Source organism: Salvelinus namaycush, chromosome 9 (assembly GCF_016432855.1).
Source record: "Salvelinus namaycush isolate Seneca chromosome 9, SaNama_1.0, whole genome shotgun sequence".
Taxonomy (NCBI): domain Eukaryota; kingdom Metazoa; phylum Chordata; class Actinopteri; order Salmoniformes; family Salmonidae; genus Salvelinus; species Salvelinus namaycush.
Window position 1 is genome coordinate 13,827,780 of NC_052315.1, and position 12,603 is coordinate 13,840,382.

Sequence of the window (12,603 nt, forward strand, 5' to 3'; positions counted from 1 at the left end):
ATGGGGGAAAAAATGTGATCTATTTCAGACTAAGGCTGATAACGTATTGAGTTTGAACATACAAGAGGAAAATGTGTGGTGTGACTAACAGGCTGCTGGACTCACCTTTCATGCACAAGGTTCCAATCCAGCCAGGCCTCTGAAATAATTTGCTTTTAAAGGGGCAATCAGATGTTAAAATCCATTTTTGGACTTATGAATACCTACCCATTGACTCTTGATTAATTTGTTTTTAATGCCTCAAACTTATTTCAACTGTCATACCCCATCAGAACCCAGAACATACATTTTTCCCCCCGCCAGTGTTTGTAAACAAATTAAATGTAAACATGGTTGAAACTAAGTGGCAGCTACTCCCTCTAGTGGCATTGACTTGCTGACCAGCAGGATCCTCACTTATCTCGAACCTGATATTGGTGTTCATATTACTAACTGCAGAGCAATGGAGCTCCTTGCAAAATGCTGCTGAAATCTGAATGAGGGGAATATCGGTAATAAACACATGGCTATGTTCTGAATGTTTGTAGAAGGCTTGTAGAAAAGGGGGCTCACTGAATTAGCTCGATCTACCCATACTGAAGTTTAGCTTTCTAAATGAAACTGAAAATCAATAAATATATCTGAATGTTTAGCTGGCTAACTAAATGATCCTGCTTTATGGAACAGCCAACAGATGGGAACTGATGTCCTACACAGTATACACAACAATAGGACATAAAAATATCACTCCATGGTTCTGAAAAACTAGGCTATATTAAAAGGCAAGATGCAAATCAAGATTGTGTGTTGTATGGGAGGGTAGATAACCAATAGGAAAGAGACAAGGTTCAATGTACAAGGAAATAAAGACAAAAAGGTGAGAATGAACCAAAAAGGCTTTATTCAAGTTAAATTAGAAACATGTATAAAGCTCTCAGCAAGCATGCAAATGATCATGTTCTCCATGGAAATAAAATACAAGCAACCTTTTCTGCAAGCTATAAAAATGCTAATGAAATGTCATATGTCAGGATCTAACACAGAAATCCCCCCAGGTCATGCAGCTGTCCTCGTTCATGGTTACATGAATGACATGGTCTTGGTTCAGCCCGCCAGCATCAGTGACCCTCAGATTAATGTAGAAGTTTCTCTGCTCCCTCATGGCCTTGAACGTCAATTCAACCACAGTTCCTGGGACAGGAGAATAATGGGACACATTTCAACCTTGAATGTGAAGAATGTTGTCAAAAGAACATACTTGGTCTGTTGATATTATTCTGAATACAAATGAACAGACGAATGTAGAGTGAATGTGAAAAGCAATACACACCTTTTTCGTACATTTGGGCAGTGCAATACATATTGGACCCCTCCAGAAGTTCTACACTGAAGGGTTCAGCAAAGCCTGGCCCGTCTCTGTCTTTCACAGCCAAACGCACTAGACGGGGGTCTTGGTTGCAGAGCTTCAACGGGGTGTCATCAATAGTCGGAGCATTGTCGTTGACATCTTCCAGCTCTATCAGAATGGTTCCAGTTCCAGTTGCAGGGATTTCATCTGATAACCCAAAACAAGAGACTTTTATCAAAAGGAGTAATGAAGACGTCAACTAAGTTAACCTTGTTCCCAGGTTGAAGCCTGCTGGTGAACAAGATTACAACGAAATCAGAATTCCACCTTCGATGGCGAGAATGATAACTCTGTATTTGCCATCTTTGACAAAGGGAGATTCTCTGTCCAGGGGGTGTTTGGTTTTGATCATTCCGGTCACACTGTTGATGTCCAGCCATTTAGCAGGATCTCTGTCCATGCGATACCTAGAACATACAGTATATTGAGTTAAAACATTAACATTCACAAGGCTTCTTGCAATCTTAATGCATATGCATCTGAATGTACTTTATCATAAAGGGCATGTATATCTATATATAATTTATTTGAATTTAGCGCTCTGCATTTTCTCTGGCTTTTTGCCAAGTGAGACAGTAGCGTCCTGCCTGAACTCAGATTTTTGGATATGAATATGAACTTTACCGAACAAAACATACATGTATTGTGTAACATGAAGTCCTATGAGTGTCATCTGATAAATCAAAGGTTAGTGATTCATTTTCTCTGCTTTTTGTTACTGCTCTCTTTAGCTGGAAAAATGGCAGTCTTTTTCTGTGACTTGGCTCATACCTAACTATCGTTTGGTGTGCTTTCGTCGTAGAACCTTTTTGAAATCTGAAAACTTTGGCTGGATTTACAACAAGTGTATCTTTAAAATGGTGTAAAATACTTGTATGTTTGATGAATTTAAAATTATGGGATTTCTGTTTTGAATGTGGCGCCCTGCAGTTTTACTGGCTGTTGACGAGGTGGGACGCTAGTGTCCCATATACCCTAGAGAGGTTAAGCCACTGTTCCTAGGCCATCATTGAAAATAATAAGAATTTGTTCTTAACTGACTTGCCTAGTTAAATAAAGGTAAAATAAAAAAATCTGTCTGCATATTTATACCAGGACCTCAACTTAATTAAATCAATTGCAGATAAAATAAAGTTTCATGAACTCACATGAGTTTATGTGCCATGATGTCTGGATCAATGGCTGTATACAGAACCAAATCACTGTCCACTGACAGGTGTTCAGATACGGAAACAACCTTTTCCACTGGGTCAAAGACAGGGACATCATTCCTATCCTCCACATTCACCTGGACTGTGGCAGTGGAGGTGGGCAGGGGGGTTGCAAATGGGACCTCATTCTCCACAGTTACCAACAGGGTATAGCGATTGTCCTTCTCAAAGTCAAGGGGCTAAACGGGAATGAGACACAGCCAGGTTCATGACACAATGACAAAAACATCAATTGTCAAATATTTGTATGGTTCTAGGGTGAAATTCAGACTACACTCAAATACATATTTGCTGTAACTTGGCTCCATTCACATACTCATCTGAAAAGAGAAACCAAGCAGGTACCTTGGCTGTGGTAATGATTCCTTCCAGTCTACTAGGTCCAGTGCTTACAGTGAACATTCCACCTGGGTCTCCATCTACAATCCTGTACTTGGTGGCCCAGTTGGAAGAGTGTGGCTCATCTCCATCATTCACTGGCATTTTGACCACCAGGGCATTCACTTTATTCTCTGGGACAGACACCGTGTTCTGAAACGAGAATACATGAAGAGAACATGTGCTGTATGCCATTCATCAAGTTAAAATTTTCCTCAAGTCAGCTCCTTCAATCAAAATATTTCCCTCTTCAAGTCACCTTTACCGTTTAATGAGTGGTACCGTTTGCTGATTTGTACACTTACCAAAGACTTCTCAAATTGAGGAGCTATGTCATTGCTGTCCGTTACAGTAATTATGGATTTTCCGAAACATGTCAGACCATTGCCCTCCATATCAGCAGCTTGGATTTCCAATGTATATTTTGGAATTTTCTGGAAAATGACACCAGATGGAGCACATTGTGAAATGTAGCGGTTACTGTCAGTTAAAATGGTATGCTAGTAGTATAGCCACTAACCTCTCTGTCCAGTCCAGCAGCATTGACCCGAATCCCTCCTGTGACAGGGTTCATGACAAACATGTTGCGACTTGGCAGTTCAGGTTCCTGATTTATAATAGTGTATCTGACATCAGAATTGGCTGAGCCAGGCTCATCTGCATCGGTGGCTGTGACCTGCATCACCTCAGAGCCTGAGAAGAAAATATTTCAACAAATTATATTCATGGATGACAATAAAAAATATTGATATTGTACTTTAATTCTAAAACTCAGCTGAGTATATTTGACTCAATGTTGACTGAGACACACCTGGTAGGGATGCTTCAGGGACAGTCCCTGTAAAAGGATCTTGGGTGAAAACCGGCTTGTTGTCATTCATATCAATTACTTTAACAATAATCTCCATGGGTTCTTCTGCTGTACCCGCACCAACTGCAACAGCATGAGCCAAAAGCTAAAGGGAAAATATAGAAATTTTTAAAAATAACATGCATTCAATGTTGTAGAATTCAAAAGGCAAAACAAACTGACATTACCAGATATTTGTCTTATTTACAAACATTACCACATAACGGTCTTGTCTCTCTCTATCCAAACGCTGGGTCACATAGAGAAGCCCAGAGTTTTTGTCCACAGTGAACAGTCCCACAGGGGGTTGATCTGCTCCAGGACCAGTGATGCTGTACTGGATCTTCACCTCTTTATCATAGTTGGACCTTATCTGAATGTGTAAAAATTAAATGTTAAAACTAGAGCAAAATCCTGAACCAACCTTTTTTCTTGCCAACATAAATCTACAATCACTCACATGCACCATATTCTTGGGGAAAGGGCCTCTGTCGTTCTCTGGGAAGTTGATGGGAGGAACGACCCAATCCCTTTTCCTTCTCACCAGACCTACCAAAGGCTTTGGAAACTCCAGAACTGGAAGACTTGCAGTATATTTAGGCTGTGCCAAAAGTATTTGTACAAATTAGAAAAATGAGACCAGCCCTATGAGTAGAGTTAAAGGAATGAAACTGACACTAAGTTGTAAGATCCACATTCTCACCTGAGAGACAATGGCAGCATCCTCATGGCCGAAGCCCTCTGTGAGGAGATCAAACGAATATGAACCGTTTTAAAGCAAACAATGCCACTACAGTATGTTGCTACTACTCTGTATAATGCAATATAATATTCTAAACAGTAAAATAAATCACCCTCAGTTTCTTCCCCTCCAGTCAGTGGATAGTCAAAGCCATTACCTGACTGTAAAGTCTCAGATATTCTCCCCAGGGCCCAACCCTGAGGTTTGAAGGAAAACGAATATTGAAAAACATGATCTGCACTTCCCTCCATATGTTATTGGACTGTGAAGTTAAATGGTTTTATTTGGCTCTACATTCCAGCCTTTTACATTAGAGAGAATGTTTAATATTAAGTGACAATACAGAATGCCAGCTTTTATTTGAGCATGTTTTCATACACATCTGTTCCCCGTTTAAAGATGAAAGCATTTTATGTATCTTGTCCCCCTATTTGAGAAAGTCTTAAGTATTTGGACAAATTCCTTTTGTGCCGGTTTCATAATCTAAGACCTGTCTAAACCAGGATTAGGCCTTAATGTGTACTAGTTAAAACGAGTACATTTAAGTATAAAGGCACGAGGCGAGACCCAGATGCAGATACAGGAGGCAGATGGTTTGAGTCTGATATTTGTTGTATCCAAAACGGGTAGGCAAGAGAATGGTCGTGGACAGATAATAGGTCAAAACCAGTTCAGAGTCCAGGAGGTACAGCGCGGCAGGCAGGCTCAAGGTCAGGGCAGGTGGGTACAGAGTCCAGAAAACAGGTAAGGGTCAAAACCAGGAGGTCTAGTAAAAGATAATAGAAACAGGCAGGCGCACAGGAAACCCACTGGTTGACTTGGAACATACAAGACAAACTGGCACAGAAGGAAAGATAACACAGGGATATATACACCAGGGAAAACAAGCGACACCTGGAGGGGGTGGAGACAATAACAAGGACAGGTGAAACTGATCAGGGTGTGACATTAAGTAGCTTTCATGAACGTGGCTTAAATTTGGCGTAGTTAGTAGGAGACTATGGAGTCCTGGAGTAAGGTAATTAAGCCTAAATGAGAACACCTGGGATTAGCCAGAGATTTTCATGAAAATGAAATATCTGAAGGAAGAACATGAGATGAAGATGAGAATTCTAGATGTTGAATTCGATACGAAGTTGGAAGAGCGAGACAATTGTGATGACCAGCCATGGTGAACAATATGACATGTAAAAAGCAAATGTCTCATCGTTTGGATATTCATGAGTGAGTTTTATTGATCACCACAAACTACATTTTAAACAAGCCTTGGTTTAGTCACTCATTTAAATTTTGTTGCACACTATTTTAATTTTGTACAGAACAAACATTATCAAAGTGAAAATAAGCCATAATGAATACATTCCATATTTAAATGCATCTCATCTAGTTGAAGTGCTGCAATGTGAAAACAACTGTGTGCAAGTCCTCGTTGGTCATTGCCTGCCTCAGCCATGGACACATCTGCTTGATCCTGATCTTCCATTGGAGGATCAGGATAGCAATGCTGCTTCAGGTAGTTGAGCCTAGTTGTGTCTTTGCTGCTCAGCGGTTGTGGGATTTATGTATGGCGTGAATAAAAAGTTACTCTGACCATATCCACTGTCACCAAGTAGTAGTCCACTATGTTGTCCTCTCTGAAGCTGAGCACACAAAGAAGCGCTGCATCTTTCCAACGGGCAACAATGTTTGAAAACTCTACATTAGGTGTGCATACACCCTGAACATTGATGGAACACCAGTTCTTACGGTTACTGTACTCCTCAACATCAGGAGTTGATGGACACTATGGGAACGTGACATCCATCTATACAGCCAATCACTCCTGGGAAGTGCCCATATTCATAGAATTGCACTTTATAGTTGGCTTTTGGCCAGCAGCATCAGGAACTTGATGTGAGGACTCCTCAGTTCACAAATGTCCCAGCAGACTTTGAACTATTCTACACAGTTGCTTCACTGGCACCACACAAAACAACAGTTTAACGAAGAAAGATTCCAGATGCCAAAAACCTCAAAGTGATCAGAACCTGGAGAGAATTGGGTAAAGGCCTTCCTCTTTGAGACCGAGAGGAAAGTCTAGGCTCAAGCAAAGATATCTCCAATGCATTTTATTTCTACATACGAAAGGGGTCTCAAAGCTATTTCAAAGTAATTTAATGGATTACTCCTACCCGCAAGTACTTGTCTCGCTGGGGTGTGGGTGGATCATTTATTTCACCCCCTGAGACTGAAATACTGGTTCCTTGTGTTCTGGAAGGACACCCTGTGGTGGTTGCTACCGGCTTAAAACCAGCACCCACGTATTTTAAACAATGCTTTGATTCTACAACCTAGACATTTTTCAGATCCTATTGGGACAAACATTATCCAAAAGAAACCTCAAATGCATCCATCAAGTTTGTAGTGTCACAAGCTTGATGTAGAATATGCAACCAAATACCAAACGGACTACTTTTAATACACTATGGGCCGGTTTCAGACAAGGCTTAAGCCTAGTCCCTGACTAACATGCCTGTTTGAGCGGTCTTAACTCAAAAGCAACTTGCACAGACTTATCTTAAAATAGTCGTAGATTTAGCCTGTTCTGGATTAAACAAAGCCGATTGCAAGAGGGAGGATTAGAGCTACTCTAGGACTAAATTGCAGTTCAAATGAATCCTTCAAAGAGGCAGGTTTAACTTCTGCTTAGTACTGTTTGAGGGAGCATGGACTATTTGGAATTTTTAAATGAAGACCAACCTGCACTACAGAGGCAACACCACTGACAGTAATTGTGTCTAGGGTTGCAAAATTCCAATAACTTTCCCAAAATGTCTAGGTTTTCCAGAAATCCAGGTTGAAAGATTTCCAGAATCAGAAGGAAATACGAAAATCCTACAACCTGGATTTCTGGAAAGTTACTGAAATTTTGCAACCATAATTGTGTCTGACAAGGATTGCGGTTCTGAAAACAGAGGTAAAACTAAACTTAGTAAATACACTAATTTAAACAGTGTAATATTGTCAGTACACCTTTCCTGCAGTCAAATGGCCAAATCGCCCTTTAGTTGCCTCATGGGTGGAATGTTAATATTTTTTATATTCATATTTTTCAAAATTGGATGTTTCTGTGTCAAACAGTTGTTATATTTCAGTCTACTGTTATGTATATAAAGTGTAATATTTTGGGATGCAAACTCAAAATGTAAAACATTTCAACTCTATCTGACATGGAACAGGTAACTTTTTTTTAAGCCAATAACCACGTGTGTGGGCTGTATACTTTTGTTTCGAAGTAGATTTGTTTAAGACTACCAAGAAACACTGTGACCCTGATTTAGCCCACTGTAGTAAAAGGTTAGCATGAGAGATATACACAGAAATTAGCCTAACACCACAAGTGAGAAATGCTAACATAGCTAATCACTAACAGGCATGCTAAATACTAATTCATTCTGAATGGAAATGCTAATGTTAGCGCTAACACGAGCGGGAGAGCGAGCTAGCTATTTTTAGATGCATGCACAATAAAATATCAGACACATATATTGTGACCACATGTGGCCTGACAGAGCTAGTGACTTGGAGCCTGATTTTTGTATTTAACTAGGCAAGTCACTTAAGAACAAATTATTATTTACAATGACGACCTAGGAACAGTGGGTTAATTGCCTTGTTCAGAGGCAGAACGACAGATTTTTACCGGGGATATGATCTAGCAACCTTTTGGTTACAGGCCCAACGCTCTAACCACTAGGACAACCTACCTCCCCGGGCAGGTAGCCTAGGCCTGATTGGGCTACAGACTGTGAGCTAGGGGATATTAGGGTTATCAGGACGGAAAGCTCTGGGCCTACTGGGCTAGACAACTGGAGACCTAGCATAGTAGGTGACTGAAGACACTAGGTGATCAGGGAACTGAGGGCTAAGATGCTCTGGACCTACTGGGACTATAGAGACTATAGACTGAGGACCTAGTAGAAAAGAGGGTGAGGTGTCACCTACGACCGGATACTGAACACCTCGGTGAGGTGGGTCCTCCACGGGGACATCAGGCGGGTCTTCCACGGCGACGTCAGGAGGGTCTCCCAAGGCTGGAACTAGCGGGACACAATTCAGAGGGGCTAGCCTAAACCCCAAGACTGCGACAGGCAGGTCCCACCTGGCAGGGGCTGACAGGGCCTGGACAGAAGACATGGACTGTAGAGACTGGAGGGGACTCCCAGGGCGTCTTTGGACAGCAGCAGGCTGGAAGTCAAAGGATGGACTTGATCTTCATGGCTGGGATCGGCTGGAACACAGTGGTGGGGTGCTCCACCAGGGTGAGCTCTGATAGGTCCTGGAGAATGCTGTATCTCCGCTGTGAGGGAGTCCACAGCAAGGGTTGGATCCAAGGCTGATGTGGAAGGCTGTAGCTTCTCAAGCAACTTCTGGCTTTGTGGAGTTGGCCGCGCTGGTGCTGCAGAACCTCGATCTGGCGCTTCTGTTCATTATCTGTTACATGACAATCTCTGGGATGTCATGTTTTTGGGCAGCTTGGTGGCCCAGGTCCCTGTTCTACCCCTCTAAGACACCTTTCAGTTGTAAGAGGAGATAACTGTTGAAGGACTGCTGAGACAGTCAGGTGACAACTGGCAGTGTCCATCAGTTAAGTACTGGCAATGGTGGACTGTAGGAACCTTCCATCTTCCTGACCACTTCTATGAGCGCATCAATCTCGTTACGCTGACTGTGTAAACACAGTGCGTGCTCTCCGGTTGTCAATGGCAGTCCACGCTCAGGTCAACGCTGATCCCGGTGATATCTGGTCGAGGTTCGATGCTGATCCTCAGGATCTCTGGTCGAGGTTCGGCCCTGATCTTGGCGATCTCTGGTCGAGGTTAGCTTGAGGTGGAAACCCGGTGAATTAGCACTTGGTGAAAAGGCTGAGGCTCTATCCTGCTGGTCAGCCTTGGTGGTGACTTAGACCGGTGATGAGTCGTTGAAGAAGGCCATTTTGAAGGCAGTATGTCATGTCTTGAGTGCTCAAGAGAACCGTCTATCTGCTCTCCCTCGTAGGAGTGGTAAGTGTATGTGTGTGGTAGTCTGTTCCTTGACTCGTAGCCATGCCATACTTTTCAAGATATTGTGGCAGGTGAGCTGGTCCACATCTTGTCGAGGATCTTCTCTGTTAACTGGCATCCTTGGGCTGTAGCAGTTACTGGATCCGGCTCGAAAGGACCAGGAAAAATAGGTGGGGAAACGTAGGCGCTGGTTTTAGGCCAGTAGAAACCACCACAGGGTGTCCGTCCAGAACACGAGGAAGCAGTATTTCAGTTCCAGGAGGTTTCAATTATGATACACACAAATACAACACCACTCTTACAGTAATGGTGTCTAACAATGATTGTTTTACCTCTTTGTTTTCAGAATCAAACTATAGCACTGATACTGTATGCATAACTAACAAGCTAGCACAGGCTTGTATATAACAGCACGGGCTGTACCACTGTAGCAGGAAATGTGTGTTCACATGACAACCTACACAGGCTATGGAACTTGTAGAAATGGTAAATATACTAATGTAAACAATGCAGTATTGTAAATACGTCTACACAGCATGAACACATTAACCATGAGCAGTGTACACAGAAAATAGCCTCGCAGCACTCGTGTGAACTGTGGTTTATCGCTAACAGGAATGCTAAATACTAATGCATTCTGAATGGAAATTCTAACGCTAGCGAGCTAGCTAACAATCCCCACAAATGTTAATTACAACAATAGGCAATCTTAAACTCCGAAATCAACAAGACATAAACATATTCAGGCACTTACTTTTAGATGTACGCACAGTAAAATATCAGACAGCAAAGGTGTGTGACCACAGGAGGAGTAGGAGTGCTCGTCATGGTAGGGAAAGCATGTTTCTGACATCTTGCCTGCCTGTGCTGGGGTCCTACACTGAATGTCCCGGGAATTCTATTGTTGATAGGCTGATATAATACTGATTGGTGTGACCTTGACCAATAGGAACTAAAAGAATGGTGAATAATGTTTTGTGTCATTTTGGTGTCAATTTTCTTCTAAGTAAGAATAGAGAATGTTTATGAACACGGCTACATGCATGTGGATGCTACCAGGATTATGGATAATTATGAATGAGCCGTGAATTAAAAGGTTACAGAGGCACAAGGATCATACCTCCTAAAAAACTGTTGAGCTGACAGTCACTGGAGGCCATCGGGGTGTGTACATGTGAGGAACTTGATTTAGAGAAATGTGGGGACATGCTCTCTTGAAGGAAGGGGGTAGTTTAGCACATTAGTCAGCTTTATAACCAGTGTAGAGCCTAACCGGCATACATAGGCTGCGTGTGAGTTTAACATTTGGGGTAAGCATTTTCACCATTAAAATGCTAACCTCCCCTGTTATTGGTAATGATAAGATGTTAGAATGTTTGTTGCCTCTGAAAGGCATCTGACTCATCATTATTCATGATTTATTCATGTTTTTTCTTAATCATGGCCTTATCAAGATTTATTTTGAAATATTCAGAAACATCTTAGAAAGAAATTATTCAAGTCACCATTCACCGTTTAGTTCCTATTGTGCAAAACAGCATAATTATTATTTTTTTAACTGCAAATGCGTCCAACAAGATTAGAGCCTCAAACTTGATGTAGTCATTGTGTGCAAGGAATATGGGACCAAATCCTAAACCTTCGACTGCTTTTATACACTATAAGAGAATTTGTCCAAATATTTATGACTTAACAACATGGGGGGAACTAGATAAAGTGTTTTAATTTCTAAACTATAAAACATATGCATAAAATAAAAACTCAAATAATAGGTGACATTCTGTACTGTCGCTTCATCTGACACATTTGATCTCAAGTCCAAAATGCTGTAGTATAGAGCCTAATTTTAGCTTCAATGTCCAAAAACAAATTGAGGTGAGTGTACTTCACCTGTCACGCCAAAGCGCTACAGCAAATGATATCATATGCATGCATCTTTATATTATAAATGTTGTAGAGTATATAAGCACAAGGTATTGGGTCATGCACTTGTGTGCCCCACATTCAGAAAATATTTAATTTATTGATTTTACTTTATAGTAAACATTGAAATCTAGACCTATTCATTAATCAAATTTAGCCAGAGCTCACCCAGATCAAGAAGATGGTGATGTGAGATGCCATCGGTCGGAATACTAGTAATTCAAAAACTGATCAATATTAAAAATGTGACAAAATAACTCAATTTGGCTAAAGTGACACTTCTCATCAACCAATTCTGCATGCAATGTCAGTTTGTCACGCCACAGTTTCCTGATGGAAACAAGAAGTGACACTCTTCAAAAGATCACATGGTTATGAAAAATGGTTGCATGGACTGAAGGATATATTGCAAAACTATCACTACCACAATATTGAGAGAAAAAAAAGTTTTATAAACAAGGCATCAGATCTATAAACTAATGACTAGACAAGTAATCAGATGAAGGGCCATGATCAGTAGGGCACAACAATGTTTTGAAACAAAAAGCAGAAATGACACTGTCTTGCAGTCTTGGTAAAAAACTAATGACCAAGAGAGTTGTGCATGTTTTCAGATTCAAGGGTTGTGTGGTAGCCACAGCCCACTGGGTACAACATATAAATAAGAATTTGTTCTTAACTGGCTTGCCTAGTTAAATAAAGGTTACATAAATAAAACATAAATATAATTACAACAGGGATAATTGGGAAATATTTGGTTGAGATGCTGATCAATGCGATTACAACCTATATTCACCCATTCAAAAGACAGCCAAAAGTTAGTTGAATTTCCAATGTGTTTTCACTATGCTTTCAGCCATTTTTTCAAATCAAGTCAAATGTTATTGGTCTCATACACGTGGTTAGCAGATGTTATTGCGAGTGTAGCAAAATGCTTGTGCTTCTAGTTCTGACAGTGCAACAATATCTAATAAGTAAAATCTAACAATTCCACAATAAATACCTAATACACACAAATCTAAGTAAAGGAATGGAATAAGAATATGTTAATATAAATATAAATATATGGA

The 12,603-nt window shown here is 40.9% G+C and overlaps 1 protein-coding gene across 1 annotated transcript; it reads right to left on the reverse strand.

Moving 5' to 3' along the window:
• Window positions 1-915: 915 nt before the first annotated feature.
• Window positions 916-11,818, reverse strand: LOC120053379 (B-cadherin-like). The gene is made up of 13 exons (XM_039000504.1): window positions 11,702-11,818; window positions 4,726-4,765; window positions 4,530-4,567; window positions 4,287-4,427; window positions 4,044-4,199; window positions 3,788-3,932; window positions 3,497-3,669; window positions 3,282-3,410; window positions 2,944-3,129; window positions 2,536-2,777; window positions 1,655-1,794; window positions 1,310-1,534; window positions 916-1,170 (listed from the first exon to the last, which is right to left on the reverse strand). Exons 1-13 carry the CDS (start codon window positions 11,732-11,734, stop codon window positions 1,007-1,009), a joined length of 1,812 nt encoding a protein of 603 aa, XP_038856432.1. The 5' UTR covers window positions 11,735-11,818; the 3' UTR covers window positions 916-1,006.
• Window positions 11,819-12,603: the final 785 nt, after the last annotated feature.

Bases quoted from the DNA above. Each gene is read 5' to 3' on its own strand.
- LOC120053379 (XM_039000504.1), bottom strand. From the start codon at position 11,734: ATGGCATCTCACATCACCATCTTCTTGATCTGG. The intron at 3,933-4,043 runs GTAATGTTTGTA...TTTTCCCTTTAG, and splicing joins AGAGACAAGACCGTTATGTG to CTTTTGGCTCATGCTGTTGC. The intron at 1,535-1,654 runs GTGGAATTCTGA...TTGGGTTATCAG, and splicing joins TATCATTCTCGCCATCGAAG to ATGAAATCCCTGCAACTGGA.